Source organism: Cloeon dipterum, chromosome X (genome assembly GCF_949628265.1).
Source record: "Cloeon dipterum chromosome X, ieCloDipt1.1, whole genome shotgun sequence".
Taxonomy (NCBI): domain Eukaryota; kingdom Metazoa; phylum Arthropoda; class Insecta; order Ephemeroptera; family Baetidae; genus Cloeon; species Cloeon dipterum.
Window position 1 is genome coordinate 27278090 of NC_088790.1, and position 18139 is coordinate 27296228.

The following is an 18139-nucleotide window of genomic DNA, read 5'->3' on the forward strand; positions in this document are numbered from 1 at the left end:
GAATATAATTTCAATCGACTTTCTTGCCACTGCTCTCTTCCTTGGAACTCACGAAGCGTTTATTTCTCACAGGAAGGAGGCTTTTTCCTTTTATTAAAGCTTGATTTGACTGGTCCAGCTTACTTTTTTGATTTATTTGAATAATTGTCAACCATAGCCCTTCAATTTTGCTAAAAAATGTTTTAACTAGTTAAAAACCTCATTTTTTAACCCTTGAACGCGGCTCATAATTTTTGCAAACCATATAAAGTCTCGAAATTTTAATTGTTCAGCTTCCTTTTGTGATTGAATTGAACAAATTGATCTTACAAGCTGATCTTATTTCCTAGCAAATGTATTCTTCCGGTTGCGATTTTCTGCAGGAATAAAATTCGAGTAGCGCTTTGGCGTAATTTAATTCTCACCGAATCTAGATTTTATTTTAATCGGGGGATTTTACAAAATGATCCAGTTGGCCCACTTGGCCATCCGTTGAGTGAAGTACTTGTGAACGCCCAAGGAAACCGTGTGCCCCTTAGACATCATTGCACCCCAATAGCCGAACGTGCCGTAGTCGATGATAGTGTGGTCGCTGGAGCAGAGCAGGGCCAGGTCGTGTTCAGGGCTTTTGGAGGCCAATCTGACGTCCCTCTGGTCTAACAGATTGTTTCTGCACCAGTCCAAGTCGTCACTCACGATCAGAAAGAGGAAGGGACCTTTGACGTGCTCCCGGTACCACTGCATCGCTTTCTAAAAATAATAATTAGTATTTTTATCGAGAAATAATTAAAATTGATTAAAATAACTCGCACAGAAAATTGTTTGATGATTTAAAGAAAGGGCAGAAATTAAGTTTCCCTAAAAATCATTGTTTTTTAAATTTTAATTTAATAGGTCGACGTGCAATAAAATTTGAAATTGCTCTACAGGTAATTTTTTCAGGCTTTTTTAAATAAAATTTGGCAGGACCTTGTAATACGTCCCGTCAACCAGGGTGCTGTTGAACACCTTGGGCAGGAACTGTTTAAAGTCGGTCCGTCGGACGTGCACTCCGACCACCACCTTCCCCTGACCTCCAGCCTGCGTGATGGTTTCCTGCACCTGTTGCAGGATCTCAGGGCGAAAGGTGAATTCCTGCCGCAGAAGGTCCTTGTAGAGGAACACCGGTTCCAGGAACACGATGTATTTCGGCAGCAGCAAATTCTGACCTCGGAAGCGGTGAAATAATTCGGCTGTCCAGTAATAAAAAGTTAAAAATCCTAAAAATTAGAATAATAAAAAATTTCGTTACTCAATGGCAGCAGCTCTTGAAGGGTGACCGCCCTTTCCAGCGGAAGGTCGCAGTGGCTGACTTGCTCGAGCACGGGCAGACTCAGATTGCTGAACACGAGGCTCAGGTTGGACTTCAGGGTGTCTGGCACGAAACCAGGTCTGCCCATGAGACGAGATATCGTCCACACTGCGGCGTACTCCCAGATTTTGTTTCCTGTCCTGCCGCTGTCCAGGACGGTGACAATCGGGACGCTTGGACATGGGTGCTCAGCGGAGGTGGAGTTTTGATTCTTTAAATTTCATAATTGACCAGTTGCATAAACCCTTAGTGTTCGAAGCCGCCAACAGATGGCGCAATCACAGACTTTCTTAAAAAAAATTTGTTTAAGCGGTTTTAAGGCATTTCCGCTGCGATTTCAGACTCAATCTAGCTATTTTGCATTTTTCAATTAATTTGATTTTTTTTTGACGTGCTGAAAACCAAAATCGGTTCAGCCATTCGCCGTAGAAACGTTGGAAAAGATTTTTTTTATTTCAAAAAATAGTTTTTCACGATTCTACGGCGATTGGCTGAACCGATTTTGGTTTTCAGCACGTCAAAAAATAGCAAATTAATTGAAGAATGCACAGTAGCTAGATTGAGTCTGAAATCGCAGCGGAAGTGCCTTAAAAGCGAAAGTCTACGGTGGCGCCATCTGTTGGCGGCTTCGAACACTTAGGGTTTATGCAACTGGTGAATTATTTGTACATTTTTGGAACGAATTTAATTTTTTTCATTATACTTGTATGGCAGTTAATAACGAATAAAAGGCAAAGGGAGTAACCATTGTAGAAGAACAAAAAGTAAAAATAAATTTAAGAGTGTCTTAAAACAGTTTAAAAAAAAATCTTAAATTTAATACGTATGGAGTTTCATTAAAATAACGTTTTTGCACAATTGCTCATATTTTAAATTTTAGATATTTTTTGGTTTTCGTAATTTACCAATAAAAAAATCCGCCAAATAGTTAATAATTTACCTCGTATCCATCATAGGCTGTGCTTGTTTGAAGAAAGTTTTGTGCAGCTTCCACTAAATCTTCCGGTTGGTCCGTGACGTTGTTATTTTCACCTCCAAATTTAGCAATAAAATCGTCAATCAGTTTGTCCTCACGCTGCTCATTCGAGGTATTGGCGAAATTCACGCCAGCAGGAAATTTTTTCACATTCAGGATTGCCACGGAGATCCACCTCGTCAGCATCACGTTAAAGCCGAGCAACAGGATGCAGAAAATGCAAACAAGGACGTGTCCGCACCGCATTTCAGTGCTCACTAAAATTTTTTATCTCACGGCGTTTGACGCCTGTCGCATAATTAAATATTATCAGAGGGTAAATTTTACAGTAATAAACTCGTGTTTTTTTTTATTTCATTATAATAGTTTCTTTTTATTGCCAAAAATACGCACGTTTGCAAATAATTCCAACGGGTCTTACACACGAACAACATTTTTTTGAGCTGTGGCAAAACGGAAATCTTGCCAGAAATGAAAATATAATATTAAATGGTCTCAGATCTGTTTGTTTAAATGCGCATAGATGTCTTTTTTTAAATACTGAGTGTCATTTGAGTGAATATACACATTAAATAATAATACTCTTGGGAATGTCACGCTTAAATAGGCATTATTCAAAAACTCGTCAGAAAATCGAATCCAAAACGCACGCCAGCTTGGATTTTGCTTCAGAATACAAAATCTCATCTTTGTTATAAAATCTTAAAAAATATAATTGACAGTGTTTTACAATAATTTTTGCGCTCAACAATATACTTCTTGTATGTACAGTAACAAATGGTACCAGTATTGTAATTGTTAACCGATAAGTCTCTGTCTCACTTGCGTCTCTCACGTATACACCGCAACCACCAGTTAGTTTTTTTCATTTTTATTTATATATATAATTATCAACAATAGCTTAAGAATAACGCCACTCTTTCCGTTTTGTGTAAGTCAGACATTCTCGCACGCAGTTTGATCAGACTGAAACTTGTTTGTGGCTTCCAGAGTTTCCAGAAATGCGCAAAATATGCCGTGTTCGCCAACTGGAAAAGTCTGTATATATATAGTGACCAAAGCCGCCAACAGATGGCACCACCGGTCATTTAAAATACTTCCGAGGAGTTTATTTGATTCCCAAAAATTGTACCATCTGCTGGCGGCCAGAAACACCAAGATTGGCGAATTGAAATTAACGAGGATTGGCACAGACGTTGTTCAATGGCGGTCAAAAAGGCTTTTTGATTGGTGGAAACTCTGCGGCTCACAAGTCAAATGTATAGAATAAAATCCATATTTATTAGATCCTGGCGGCCGTTTTTCGAGATTACAAAAAAAAATAATGAGTCTCTCAGCACTCGGAGGAGGCGTCCTCCTCGACCACCAGCTTTTGAGTGTCTTTGCCCGAGTCGATGGGCGTCGGGTTGAGCTCGCGGTGCTTAGGCGGCGGCGTCGCCTTGCCCGCGGGCACGGCGGATGCCGCGGCGGCGCGCTGCGACGCCAGCGGCGCCACCACTTCGGACGGCGGCTCGAAGACGGGCGTCTTCTTGACGGCGACCACTTCGGCGGGCACCTCGTAGATGCCGGTGGGGCCGACGGCCGCCGCGGCCGAGCTGCCAGCGCCAAGCGCGTCGTACATCGGGTTGCTGAAGTTGCGCGTCTTGCCCTCGGACAGCTCGCCCATGTCGTAGGCCGCGTCCATCGGCTCGGCCGCGGGCGCCACCCCGGCGCCGGCGGCCAGGTTCATCGCGCCGGCGGCGCCGATGGGCCCGCCGAACTCGACGTTGGTGCCCTGGCGGAAGGAGACGCTCTGCGTTGAGCCCAACATGCTGCCTTTGCCGAACGGCCGGTACCTGTCGAATGAGACAAATTCTCATTGATTAGTGAGTGCTTCGGCTTTAAATACACAACGCGTCTAATTGAACAGAGAGTGGAAGAAGGAGGTTGGAAGCGGTTTTCAATTGACTTATTAATTATCTAATCTTGAAATAGTTTGAAAATAAATAGATTTTAATCGCTTCCATTAGAAAGTGATTAATATTTTGATTTTTAAAATTCATTATCAGGGGATTAATGATTTTAGATTGCGGATCAGCAGAGTAACTATGCCCCAAACATCCCCACAGTCAAAGCACAACAAAAATAATAAAATATATATTTTTTTGTACGAGAGAGAATAATTTTAGACTTTTTCCAAGCTTCTAATCGTCAATGGATTATCAAATGCTAATTTAAGCCATCTAACCCGTCCTGAAAATTGCCAAACTGTCAAAAATCACTAAAATTTTGCATTTTTAATATAGCGACATAACATTTTTTTTCTAATTATCAAATTTCAGGCTGAATTTTTCAAAGAAAACAAATGTTAGTTTGAGCCGAATTCTTTGAGACTGGAACTATATGATTAATGAGAGCTGGCGTGGCCCAAATTTTCCTGAACAACATAGTTTTACGAGATCTGCTTGTATCACTATATTTTCTGTAGGAATACAACGTTTCATTATGAATCTAATAAGGATTTTAGATGTAATTTCTGTGGTGAAGACTTGTGAAAAATATCTACAGCAAGAAAATTGACTTCGAGATAAGCAGCTAAAGCTAACAAAATATGTAAAATTTTATAAATTACAGAATTAGTGTTGCACAAATACGCATTTAATAATTATTAATAAAAGCGGCTTTTTTGGAGAGGAAAGAGGACAAATTTGTTGATATTTTAATAAACTTTGGTTCCTTCTAATTAAAACCAATCTGGTCTCTAAGACGCAAAAACTTTTGTTTAATTATCATTCAAAAGGATCAGAAACGTAGCTTGCTCCAAGTTCAATGGCATAAAAAGATACTGAGAGAATACTCAAATTCTTTCTGTCCGTCTTGCTGCAAATTAAAAAAAAACTAAGTCTTAAGATTTGTTTTGGTACATTTGTAATTTTTTGCTTTAGGTGGATTTTCGGTCTTCTACTTTATAAAATGTTCTAATTTTTACCATAAATGGCATAAACCCTCTGAAAAATAAATCCTTTGTGTTTTTCAAAAATATCTGGTGAAAAATTAAGGTATCACATTAGACTAAACATCAACGTAAATTTTATTTATTCCTTAAAACCGAGACAAATGGGTCAGCTATTTAAATCCATTATAATTTTCCCAAGCGTGAAAAGGGGATAATTTTTCTTGACCAAATCAAGACTTATCAGATTAATTTCGTTTCGCCTATTCATACAAATAAAAGAAAAAAAGAGGGAAATAAAACCTATAAATTAAAAATTAATAAATTAAAAAAATTCACTGGTACAACTGTTGCTTCTATTGTTGATAATTTTGTTTTTCCAATTACTAAGTTAAAATTTTAGTTAGTAAATTACTCTAGCGATTATCGGCTAATTGAACTATGCTTTGACCAGATTATAAACAAATTTAGAAAGTTTTGAGTGTTTTAGTAGCCTAAATATTTCGTTAGGGAAAGTCCCTACGCATTTATAAAAATTAAGTAAAATTGTTGACAAACTGTTGAAAATTGATTTCTAGAACACTGTCAACTAACTTAATTATATTTGACACGATAGTATCGCTTTCCCATCCCTCAATAAACAAGAGCCAAGAGACCAGAACCGACTGAACTTTGCCCCTTTTATTATAAATAATATTAAATAAAATCACTGACCTGAGGAAGAGGAAGGCTGCTCCGGCGCCGGCCAGGATGAGCACCAGCACGAGCAGCAGGTAGAAAATGGTCGCCGAGCGCGAATCGGCGCCGGGCACCCTGGTGCGGGCCACGTGGTCGAGGCAGTGGTCGCCCTGGAAGTCGGGCGGACACTCGCAGACGACGCCGCCGTCCTTGGACTCTTTACAGACGCCGCCGTTCTGGCACTCGCACACCCTCGGCGACGGTCTCGGACGCTCCGAAGCTGATGATAAAAGGTGTCATTTTTTTTTAAACTCCGGGTTTAACGTGGACACTTACGAGCATCGCAGTTGACCTCGCTGGTTCCCGGTCTCTGGACGGATCCGTCTGGACAGGCGCACTTGTAGCCGCTCGGCACCAGCAAGCACAGGTGGCTGCAAGGGGTGCCACTGCACCTGTCTGCAGCTGAGGTGTTGTACCTTTGAGGGTGGTATGCTGGAAAAAAAACAGACAGACATTTATGATTAAAAATTTATTATATGCACGGCAAAATACGAGCTCATCAGATCAATACTCTTTTCAATTGTGCTGGATTTTGCTATATTCTTGTTTATTCTTGCAAGGATCAATACAATTAATACATTAAATAGGAAACTTTATTCATTTCACTTGAAATTTTAATAGCAAGAAAACAGTGATTTATTTATACGAATAAAAAATGCTACATAGAAATTTTAAATTGAAAAATAAGAACAATAATTGTAGAGAAAAAAATGAAATAAATTTAGATATTTGAGGAGTTTCTAGCTCTTAATGTTAATAAATTTTTGTAATCTTACAAAATACGGTTGATGATTGATTTTAAACTAGTGAACCTCAATAATTTATGCATGTAAATAATTTAATAATAACAGTATTAAAAAAATCGATCTTACCTTTAACTCCGGAAGGATTGACGAGGTCCTTGGCCAAAGTAACAGGCACTCCTCTTCCGAACTTGTCCTGCTTGAGCAGTTCACCGCTGTCCTTGGTGGCCCAGAAGATTTCGCTCTCGAAGACGTCGATTGCAACAGGGTGTTTGAGGGCGGCGCCCCGGAGCACCACCATGCGTCCGGTGCCGTCCTGCCTGGCCAGCTCGATCGTGTCCGTCTTGGAATCGGCCCAGAAGATGGCTGGTTGGCCGAGCGCCGAGTCGATGGTGATGGCCACCGGGTGGCGCAGACCCTCCGTGATGATGGCCTTGCGCTTGCTGCCGTCCATCCACGCCGTCTCGATCTTTGGACTGGTGCCGGCGTCGGCCCAGAACATGCGGCCGCGCGCCGGGTCGACGGCCAGAGCGGTCGGGGACTCCAGGCCGGATGCCAGCAGTGAGCGTTTGTAGCGACCGTCCGTCTTGGCTACTAGGATTTTTCCCTTTGCCTTTGGTCCGTTTCTGCACAGACAGAAGAGGTATTTAAATTTAATATTGAATAGAAAAATACTCAAAAATGAGTTTTGTGCAATGAATATGCGATCTCTTGCAAAAATATACCGGGAAAAATAATGTAAAGCTATCCATTTTTGTAGAAATATTTTATCTATTAAAATTTGCTCTCTAAAATCAAATTATTTAAGTGTCTTCAATTTTAATAATTTTCCCCCTAAGACCTCTAACAGCTAAAGTCAAAGTTATGAGCATGGATTTCTAGTTATACCAGCGGGGTCCAGATGCGTGCGACGCGCAGATATGGCGTCCAGTGGAATATGGCGCGAAAAAACGCTCACGTGCAAATGCGGGAAAAGAAGCAAGTTTTGGTCAATATTGTGACGTATAATTTGCATTAACTAATTGTGTCTTTTGGATCGTGACACTCGTACGGGGAATCCAAAGAGAGCTTTTTGCTTCCCACATTCAGACGCCATCTTGGATCTGCGCAGTGCGAACCAATTTTATCGCACATCTGGACCCCGATGCTGGGTCTGATAAACTTTCATGGAATGATTTCTAGAGCGAAAAATATTGACCAATCCTTAGAACAAAAGATTTCAAATCAAATCCTAATTTTTTGTCCGTATTTTGGGTCAAAATATGAAATAATGTTTTTTTTATATTTATAATTCAATGACTAACCTGTCCAGTTCAGCCCAGTAAATGTTCTCAGCCAGCCAGTCAACAGCGATGGCGGACGGCTTGCCGTTGGCCTTGATACTCAGATCCTGCGCAAAGCCGACCTTGGCGTGTCCACCCTGGGCTCCGGCCATGTAGGACCTGCGCACCGACTTGTCGAACGAGTCGACCCAGAAGACCATTTCCGTTCTCGGATTGAAGTCGACGGCTTCGATGCGTTTCTCGCCCATGACCACGTCCGTCTCCCGCCGCTGCACCTGTTCGAGTGACCTGATGCCAGGGCCGTTGGCCAGCAGCAGGTTGACCGGGGGCCCGTTCGACCTGCACACTCCGCTGGCCGACAACTCGAAGCCGTGTCTACAACTGCATGTGTACGAGCCGTTAAGGTTGGTGCACAGTTGCGAGCATTTGTTGTCAAAGGTGGCGCATTCGTCGACATCTGCAACAGTTGATAAATGATTTTAGAAATTGGTTCAATGCTAAAAATTAAAATAATTCACTAGAATTTTAAACTATGGAAATTACCTTCGCATTTCTTCCTGTTGTCCGCAGAAATGATAAAACCAGAGTAGCAGGCGCAAATGTATCCTCCGTCCGTGAGGTTCATGCAGTGATGTTCGCATCCGCCCTTAGTGGCCTCCGAGCACGCTTTAGAATGATCTGTAATCCAGTAATAAAATCACAATGTAATTAATTGCAAAAATTTTATACTTCTGCCCATGGAATTTAACATATCGGACCAAGGCCACCAAATGTCTATCCAATTCCGATGAATAAATGATGTAAAAACATTTAAAACGAGACTTACGGCATCCAAGTTCGTCAGAGGCGTCCATGCAGTCGTCGGCAAAATCGCACACCTTGGTCTTGTCGATGCACTTTCGGTTGGCGCATTGGTACTCGGCATACAGGTTGCACGGCTTGGCCCTCGACGAGCACAGCGTCATGTTGTTTTCGTCGCTGCCGTCGCCACAGTTGTCCACGCCGTCGCAAACCTGGTACCTGGGGATGCACTTGTGGTTCGAGCACTGGTACTTCCTCACGGCATCACACTCAAAGTTTTCTGAAACAGGAATTAAATTTTTTAGGCGTGTCATTGATGATTTCATTCCAAAAATACAGGAAATTTGTATCACCAGATTTTTCAACCTCGAATTATTTAGAAGGGGGTTGAAGAATAAATTTAAATGTTGCAAACATAAAAATTGACTCCCAAGGTAAAAATATTAAAATCATCAAGCAAGTCACCAGAGTTTTATTTTTAAAATTTTACCCATTTTTAAACCCACCCAGTGACTTGAACGAGTGGAATTATTTCAATTTTATTGAGAAATAAATTGTCACTTACTGCACGTTTCGTCACTCTCATCGCTGTTGTCGCCGCAGTCGTCAGAGCCGTCGCACAGGTCGGAGAACGAGACGCACAGGTGGTTTTTGCACTCGTGCATGCTCTCCGGACAGTATTTGCCGTTGGGGAATCTGGGCGGACAGTTCATTTCGTCGCTCAAATCGCGACAGTCGCGATCTCCATCACAGCGGTAATACGAGGCAATGCAGTGGCCGCTCGTGCATTGGAATGTGTTGTTCTGGAATCAAAATTAAGGTTTTTAAATTTTTTTTTCGGTTTGAAATTTAATTTCTGGAACTTACGAGACCCTGTAAGTTAGGCGATTTCAAATTTTTAATTTGAATTTTAGGCAAAATTAATCATTTTACCTTGCAAGTGTATCCCGTGCACTCGACCTCGTCAGTGCCGTCTCCGCAATCGTCGTCGTGGTCGCATTGCCACCTGCTTGGAATGCACTTTCCATTTCCGCATCGGAACTCGGACTCGGAGCACTCCCTGTACTTTCCTTTGCATTTTTCCTCGACCTCGTCTGATCCATCCCCGCAGTCGTTTTCAAAGTCACACAGCCAGCGTCTAAAGAAAAGATTATTTATATAATTCTGTCTTCTCGTTTTAATTTACAAAAATTCTTACTTTGGAACGCAGCGGTTGTTGTTGCACCGGAAGTCGCCATCGCCGCTGCAAGCAGGACAGTTTTCGGGCTGTTCGTCCGAGTTGTCCCTGCAGTCGTCCTTTCCGTCGCAGAAGAGCCACTTGGGGATGCAGCGGTAGTTGGTGCGTCCAGGACAGCGTTGCCAGCCGACGGTGCAGTTGCGCTGTCGGCACTGGTAGGCCGGCTCGTCCGAGTCGTCGCCGCAGTCGTTGTCGAAGTCGCACACCCAAAGTTTGGGGATGCAACGGCCGTTCTTGCACTGGAACTCGGTCTGCGGGTTGCACTGCCGGTGATCTAATGGGGAAAACAGTAATTTTAATTTTTAAAACCAATTTTCAGCAGTTTTTTTTTTAGTAAAAATCAATAAATTATTTCAATACATCAATAGGGAACCAATTGGCTGCAGTCAATTTAAAAAGTCGATAAGCAGGCAAAAATTAAGATTAAATCGCGACTAAATGTATAAAACCGTATGTTTCATCCCTTAAGTTCGAAAATAAATTCAATAAACCCAAGGAAAATAAATCTATACGTATTTTTTTTAATTAAAAACAACTCACGGCAAATCTCTGGATCTTCATCGCTTCCGTCCTTGCAGTCGGCATCGCCGTCGCACTTCCACGCGTCCAGAATGCACCTGCCATTACTCTTGCACTTGAACTCGAGGTCCGGACACGAAAGGTCGCAGTTCTTCTCGTCGCTGCCGTCGTTGCAGTCGTCATTGCCGTCGCAGATGGTGGCCGTGGGCGTGCAGTTGCCGTTGCCGCACTGGAAGCTGCCGCTGCGGCACGTGCGCTTCGGACAAGACTCCTCGTCGCTGCCGTCGCGGCAATCCTTCTCGCCGTCGCACTTCCAGAACCACGGAATGCACTTCTCGTCCGAGCCACCGCACCGGTGCTGTCCGGCCGTGCAGTTGGACTGGCACGTACGGTTGTCCGCTAAAAGGATGAACTGGTTCGGACACCCGCACTTGTACGAAACGGCACCCTCGCCTGAAAATGATTTAATACAATAAAAAATTGAAAAATTGAAAAAAAGGATTAATATTACAAAAACTAGCAGAGGCAGAAAAAGCTATTGAAATTTTCATAAGGACATAGAGCTGTATGTTTATGACTTTTGGTGCTTTCAAAATCAGCTAGGGTTAACTGGTTTTTAGTGCGAAATTTAAAAAAAAAACGGCTGGAAAAACCACAAATTTTGGGGTTTTCCGTATTTTTCCTAATTTAACCTCGAAAAGGTCACATTTCGCGCCTAGAAATTTTGGAAAATTACGTTGAATGTTAAAATTTTTGGTCTTTTGGTGAAAGCACTGGCGCAAAATTAAAGAAAACCCCGCAAAAATAACTGGGGGAACCGTTGGTTTTTTGCGACCCTATTCAAAATCCTAGAATATTTTTTTACATTTTTTGTATCTTTATTTTTTAGATTAGTCTGCCCCTCGGCTTAGTATTATGGCCTTTATTTTTAACGATTTAATTAATCTTAATTGTGTTTGGATTTTTCCTACCTGCTGGCGAGATGAGACAGAGGTGAGAGCAGCCGCCATTATTCCTGCCGCACGGATTGGAGAAGGGTGGCTGTCGCATGGGGTGCACGACGTGGATGTCGTAGGGCCTGTGAGTGGTGTTGACCATGACCTTGTAGTCGGCGCCCGTGAACTTGTTGGCTCTGACGACCGCCTTCAGGTTCCAGTCGGTCCAGAAGAGGGTGTCGTCAAACACGCTCAGGGCGAACACGTGAGGCACCTTTGTACCGGCCATCACACTGTGTCTGTAAGCACAATTTGAAATTTAATTAATCAGATTTTTAGTTGATGAAACTGGTGATTTGAGAAAGAATTAATTGCGTAAAAAGCTTCAAAAAAATTAAATTAATTTTGAGTGGTGCATTTTTAAGGAAAGCACACAAATGATTTCAAATTAATTTTGTTTGTTTATTAATCTTAATTTAAAAAAATGGGATTTTTTGAGAAGGCGAATAATATTACAAATTTAAAAAGTCGACAAATTTGTTCAGTATTTTTTTTTAAATTTCCAAAGAATGCATTTAAAGCATAAATAAATGCCAAATAAATGTACTTTCATCTTGAGAAAAAAAATATTTACCTGTTTTTGCCATTGAAGTCAACATGTGCAATATAGTCCAAATGAGCGTCGGCCCAGAAGAGCCGTTCGCTGAAGTAGTCGATGGTGAGGGCGTTGGGCCACGCCACTCCGTCCTCCCAGTTGAGCAGGTAGGTGAAATTTGAGCCGTCCAGCCCCATCCTGCCGATGTAGCCCTGGAGGTGCCACGTGCTGAAGAACAGGTAGCCCTTGCCAGGGTGCACCACGATGGCCCTGGGGTCCGCAATGCCGGAGCGCAGCGTCTTCCTGTTTGTGCCGTCCAGTTCGCAGACGTCCAGGTGGCGAGAGTGTCTGTCCAGCCAGTACAGTTTCCGTCCCACCCAGTCGATGGCGAGCCCTTCCAGACCGTGACTGTCGTGCCGAACCACCGGCTCTTTCGGACCGCTACCATTGATGTTTGCCCTGAGGAAAAGAATTTCATTTTTATTAATAAAAATTCCTAATAAACATAACGTCGTAAAGAGGCAGCTTTATTGTCCCAGGAGGTAAACCATTTTAATTTGTTTTTATTTCCAGCGGGGTCCAGATGTGCGATAAAATTGGTTCGCACTGCGCAGATCCAAGATGGCGTCTGAATGTGGGAAGCAAAATGCTCTCTTTGGATTCTTGTACGAGTGTCAAGAGCTTGTTTTTACGATCCACAAAACACAATTAGTTCAAGTAATGCAAATTATGACACAATATTGACCAAAACTTGCTTCTTTTCGCGCATTTTCACGTGACTCCACCGGACGCCATATCTGCGCGTCGCACGAATCTGGACCCCACTGTTTATTTCTTAATTTGGAAGATATTTTTTGTGGAGATTTCAGTAAAAATTTAAATTAAATTTTTTTCTAGGCTTTACGGCTGACCAATCCAATTGTAGCATTTAGATATTTTCAATATTTGAGAAGAATCGGCAAAAACCTACCTGAAAATTGTCTTGGCGCTGACGTCAGCGAAATAAATTTTGCCTGAAATGAGGTCAAAGTCGAGGGCAACAGTGTTCATGAGGTCTCTGTGCGACAAGAAGTACTGGCTGCCGTCCAGGGTCATGTTCCTGATGTAGTACTTGTTGCTGAACACCAGCCAGGGCATGATTTGGTCCTTGCGTTTGCAGGTCTTCTCGTCGGCAGCCCTCTCGTAGAACGGCTCGGCGCACTTGCAGTAATACGAGCCGGGAGTGTTTGCACACTTTTGTGAGCACGCTCCAGGCACCTGAAATTTAAAATTGAATTTATTTATTTATTTTAGAATGTTACAAATGAAATATTTTACCTCTTTGCACTCATCGATGTCATCGCAAGCCTTGCCGTCGGGGAGCAATTTGTATCCCTTGTTGCACTCGCAGTGGAAGCCAGCCGGATCGTCGACGCACTTCTGTCCGCATTGGTTGTCCTCTGGACGCAGACACTCGTTCACGCCGCAGTAGCCTGGCTCGTCCGAGTCGTCGGAGCAGTCGCTGTTCTTGTCGCACACCTTGCTCTTCGGGATGCACTGGCCGTTGCGGCACTTGAACTGGTCCTCCGCGCAGCCGGTCGCGTTCGCCTTCGGACAATCGAATTCATCGCTGTTGTCTCCGCAGTCATCTTCGCCATCGCACCTGGAATTTAAAGATTATGGCCAGATAATTAGTGAAAAAATTAGCTAATGTCTGTAAGAATTGCAAGTTATTTTAAAAGTAAATTATATTGAGTTAAAAAATATATATTAGAGCGGCTGTATAATATATGACATTTATTACTAATTTAATTAAATTAGTTTAAATACTGAATCATTAGTTATTTATAAAAATTACATTAGCTTTAACATACCAAAGGAAATATTTACAACTAAGCCTGAAATTACTAATTTAGTTTAAAAAGTAAAAATATTTGAAATATACAAACTAAAAAAAATTACAATTAAATTAAATTATTCCCATCCTGAACGGTTAATTTAATTTAACAATTAGTGCACTTACTTATAAGTAGTCCTAATACACTTGAAGTTCTGACAACTGAACTCGGAAGCTCCACACGTCTTGTAGTGCGCCTGGCAATCTTTTCCCTCGTCCGAGGCGTCGCCGCAGTCATTGTCGTGGTCGCACAGCCACCCCTTGTTGATGCAGCGGCCGTTCTTGCACTGGAACTGGTCGTCGCCGCTGCACGGCTCCGGACTGGGGCAGTTGTGCAGCGTCGCGTTCTCGTCGGCGCCGTCCACGCAGTCTGGGTCGCCGTCGCACACCCACTTCTTCGGGATGCACTGCGCTCGGTTCCAGTTCTTGTTCTCCGCGCACGTGTACTCCATCTCAGGGTCGCACTTGCGGTTGTTGCACTGGTGCCGGTCGTCCTCGTCCGAGTTGTCCAAACAATCATTGTCACCTAATGAAAGTTGAAAAAAGATTTTTGTAAAACATTTCTTAGTGTAGCTAGGAAACTGAAAAAGACGCTCGGTAAAATGCATTATTTTTAAAAAATTAACCCTTATAAACACAAGCAGATTGTGGAAAAATATATTTAAATGAACTAATGAATAATTTAAGGAGAGCTACGAATTATGTTAATTTTATCGCTTATAAAAGTTAATTAATTTGATTTAAAATACATGTTAAACATTAAAAATTATACTAGCTTTTAAATATTAGCAAATAATTTTTGATTAGAAGTTTTCCAAATTTCCTTTAAATGGTTCAAAACTGTTTGTACAATTAAAATGTGATAGAATGATTTACGAATTAATCCAAACAGTTGTTCCGCGTACCTTTTAAACTCCGATGGAAACAATTTTTTTTTTAATTATCGGAATCAATTTCCTATTTCAGATTTAAAAAAATTGGTTTGCTCTCGTTCAACTTGACAGCAATATTAAATTTAATTTTCTTCATACCGTCAATAATATGCATATTTAATATGTTTAGGGGTAATGTGAAGGAAAAAATGGATGAGTTTATAGGTTAATTTTCAAAAAATTGGGAAAAGAAAGCGAATTTAATTTCGTGTGCTGTTATATTTATTTTTTACGTGGATTTAAATATCTTAAAATTCCATTACTTGCGCTAATTTCAAGCCAATTTACTTCGTAGCACGTTGCAGAAAAATAGTTCAAAAAAACGCTGTCCAAGATAGTTATTTTAAAATGAAATGCAAATTCAAATTCAATATCTGCACTATTTAAAAAAATATTTCATGAGAAATATGAGCAAAAATTAAAATATTTTGAAAATATTAATTGACCAGTTGCATAAACCCTTAGTTATTGAAGCCGCCAACAGATGGCGCAACCCAATAAATGCTCTTAATTTTCGACAGTGTTTATGTATTATTTAATTCTAAATTTTGTGCCATTTTCTACAGCCAACTTTTTCTTTCGGGTTTTTACTTTCTTGGCGAAAAAATGAAATTTTGGAGCGTAAATTCATTGTTTTTAATCCAAATTAAACAACGGAAGTGTAAAATTAAAAGTTTTTTTCAAACGATTCAACAAGTTTTAGCATTAAATTGCCTGATTTTTACTTGTAGCTCTAGGATTGTTTGAAATGTCTGAAAAACTGTCACTTTTCTAAAAAGAAAATAAAAGAAAAATCATGATAACTTGTCGCATAATTGACCAGTTGCATAAACCCTTAGTTATTGAAGCCGCCAACAGACAGCGCAACAACAGACTTTCTTAAAAATTTTGTTTTAAGCGATTTTAAGGCATTTCCGCTGCGATTTCAGACTCAATCTAGCTATTTTGCTTTTTTTAATTAATTTGCTTTTTTGACGTGCTGAAAACCAAAATTGGTTCAGCCATTCACTGTAGAAACGTTGGAAAATATTTTTTATTTCAAAAAATAGTTTTTCACGATTCTACGGCGATTGGCTGAACCGATTTTGGTTTTCAGCACGTCAAAAATTAGCAAATTAATTGAAGAATGCACAGTAGCTAGATTGAGTCTGAAATCGCAGCGGAAGTGCCTTAAAATCGAAAGTCTACGGTGGCGCCATCTGTCGGCGGCTTCGAACACTTAGTGTTTATGCAACTGGTGAATTGGAAAGGAAACTCACCATCGCAAATGTAAATCCTCGGTATGCAGTTTCCATTGTCACAGGTGAAAAGGTCTCCGAAGCACGTTCTGCCCTCCGACTTGCAATACTCCGGCGGCTCATCGCTTCCGTCGCCGCAGTCGGTGTCTCCGTCGCAGTACCAGGTGGCAGGGATGCAGCGGTGGTTGGGGCAACGGAAGCTGTTCGGCGGACACGTGCGCGCGGCGCAGTGCAGCGGATCTTCGTCGCTGTTGTCGCCGCAGTCGTTGTCGCCGTCGCACAACCAGTACGGCTCCACGCAGATGTTGGTTTGGTTGCACTTGAGGTGGTTCGGCGGACACGTCGTGTTCCGCGGACAACGCTCCAGCGCCTCGTCAGACGTCTTGTTGTCCTTGCAGTCGTTTATGCCGTTACAAACCTGAATGAGATGACGGGAAATTTATTATACCTGTGTCTAATAACCTTGTGAACGGTTTTTTGCTAATTTGCGGGGATGAAATTAAATTAAAAGTTGGATTTTTTGGTTTAAAATCGCTTTTAAGAAATTAAAAAGTGACATTTGAATTATTTTGGTCTGTTTAATATTCATTTGAACGAGCGGGGGCCAGATGTGCGATAAAATTAGTTCCCAATGCGCAGATCCAAGATGGCGTCTGAATGTGGGGAGCAAAAAGCCCTCTTTGGATTGCCGTACGAGTGTCAAGAGTTTGTTTTTGCGATCCAAAAGACACAATTAGTACAAGTAAAGCAAATTACGTCACAATATTGACCAAAACTTGCTTCTTTTCGCGCATTTTCACGTGAACATACTCCACTGGACGCCATATCTGCGCGTCGCACGAATCTGGCCCCCGCTGACTGAGACATTATTTAATCTTGCTAAGCACGTTTTCAAGCAAAGAGTCAAGTAAATAAATTTTTGCGTTTTTTCCTCCCAACTAATTTTTTGTGAGATTGTGACAGTTCTTACCTGAGACATCGGGATGCATTTGTGGTTGCTGCAGGTGAACTCTCCGTCGGCGCAAGCCGGATATGTACATCCAATCTCGTCGCTGCCGTCCTGACAGTCGTTCTCGTGATCGCACTGCCACGATTTGAAGATGCAGCGGCCGTTGTTGCAGCGGAACTCGGACGGGCTGCACGAGTGGAAGGTGCAGTAGTTGGTGTCCTCGTCCGTGCGGTCACCGCAGTCGTTCTCGCCGTCGCACGCCCACATCCGCGAAATGCACTTGCCGTTGCGGCAGTGGAACTTGCCCTACGAAAAATCATTGTGAATTGTCAATAATTAATTTAACAGAAATAAATAAATCTTTCATGTCCGCTTACCTGGTCACAGGTGATGTTTTTCGGTAAGCACATTCTGTCCTCATTGACCAACTTGGACTGCTCGTCGCACCGGCACTCGGCAGTGCCATTTGGCGCGGGGTGGCACGACTGCTGGCAGCCGCCGTTGTTGATTTTGCACGCGTTCAATGTGCATTCCTGCCTGTTGGCCGAGAAGACGTGGATGTCCCTCGGAGAGTCCTCTAGACGCTTGACCATCTCTACCAAATTGGCGCCGGTGTGTTTTTCAGCTCGGTACACGCCACGCAGCTGCAGGTCTGTCCAGTAAATGTAGTTTCTGTGCACCGTGATGGCAAATGGATATATCGTGGCCGAGATTAACACCTGGAATTAAATAATTAAACTCATAATTTTTTTAACACGGTTGGGAATTTCAGAAGGGGATTTTCTTTCTAAAAAAAATATCAAATTAGGAAGAGTTGCAATTTTTACATGGGCTTTTGTGCCCAAACGAGCGTTAAAGTTCAATTCAGATGACTTCACTTGGCAATTTTTATTATTTCCAACGCAAATTAATCATAGTTGTGAATTTATCGTGATTTAAAAGATTTTCTCATGCTCTTTGCAAGTCAGCAAACAGAAAATAATAGTTTTGATAAGAACATATAATTTCCCAAACATTTTTTACCAAGAATTTAATTTATTAATTTTGGAAAACCC

At 41.8% G+C, this 18139-nt stretch overlaps 2 protein-coding genes across 3 annotated transcripts in view; both read right to left on the bottom strand.

Moving 5' to 3' along the window:
• Positions 1 to 435: 435 nt before the first annotated feature.
• LOC135945273 (galactoside alpha-(1,2)-fucosyltransferase 2-like) lies at positions 436 to 2575 on the bottom strand. The gene is made up of 4 exons (XM_065492854.1): positions 2271 to 2575; positions 1271 to 1541; positions 949 to 1211; positions 436 to 729 (listed from the first exon to the last, which is right to left on the bottom strand). The coding sequence occupies exons 1-4, from the start codon at positions 2550 to 2552 to the stop codon at positions 436 to 438; spliced, it is 1110 nt and encodes a 369-aa protein (XP_065348926.1). The 5' UTR covers positions 2553 to 2575.
• A 73-nt stretch (positions 2576 to 2648) lies between these two features.
• Positions 2649 to 18139, bottom strand: part of mgl (megalin) — a 64711-nt gene continuing 49220 nt past the window's right edge. For both annotated transcript variants that reach the window (XM_065492850.1, XM_065492849.1), the window contains exons 22-40: positions 17462 to 17803; positions 17106 to 17390; positions 16157 to 16553; positions 14092 to 14491; positions 13407 to 13731; positions 13060 to 13346; positions 12129 to 12548; positions 11531 to 11793; positions 10581 to 11012; positions 10002 to 10314; positions 9737 to 9941; positions 9369 to 9606; positions 8829 to 9083; positions 8546 to 8680; positions 8024 to 8459; positions 6849 to 7345; positions 6253 to 6408; positions 5953 to 6196; positions 2649 to 4141 (exon numbers count right to left, since the gene is read on the bottom strand). In XM_065492850.1, coding sequence (XP_065348922.1) covers positions 3640 to 4141; positions 5953 to 6196; positions 6253 to 6408; positions 6849 to 7345; positions 8024 to 8459; positions 8546 to 8680; positions 8829 to 9083; positions 9369 to 9606; positions 9737 to 9941; positions 10002 to 10314; positions 10581 to 11012; positions 11531 to 11793; positions 12129 to 12548; positions 13060 to 13346; positions 13407 to 13731; positions 14092 to 14491; positions 16157 to 16553; positions 17106 to 17390; positions 17462 to 17803 — 6132 coding nt within the window. In that variant the 3' untranslated portion in view covers positions 2649 to 3639. The remainder of the gene's footprint in view (positions 4142 to 5952; positions 6197 to 6252; positions 6409 to 6848; positions 7346 to 8023; positions 8460 to 8545; positions 8681 to 8828; positions 9084 to 9368; positions 9607 to 9736; positions 9942 to 10001; positions 10315 to 10580; positions 11013 to 11530; positions 11794 to 12128; positions 12549 to 13059; positions 13347 to 13406; positions 13732 to 14091; positions 14492 to 16156; positions 16554 to 17105; positions 17391 to 17461; positions 17804 to 18139) is intronic.

Bases quoted from the DNA above. Each gene is read 5' to 3' on its own strand.
- LOC135945273 (XM_065492854.1), bottom strand. From the start codon at position 2,552: ATGCGGTGCGGACACGTCCTTGTTTGCATTTTCTGCATCCTGTTGCTC. The intron at 1,542-2,270 runs GTAAATTATTAA...TGAAATTTAAAG, and splicing joins CAGCCTATGATGGATACGAG to AATCAAAACTCCACCTCCGC. The intron at 730-948 runs GTCCTGCCAAAT...TATTATTTTTAG, and splicing joins TTGACGGGACGTATTACAAG to AAAGCGATGCAGTGGTACCG.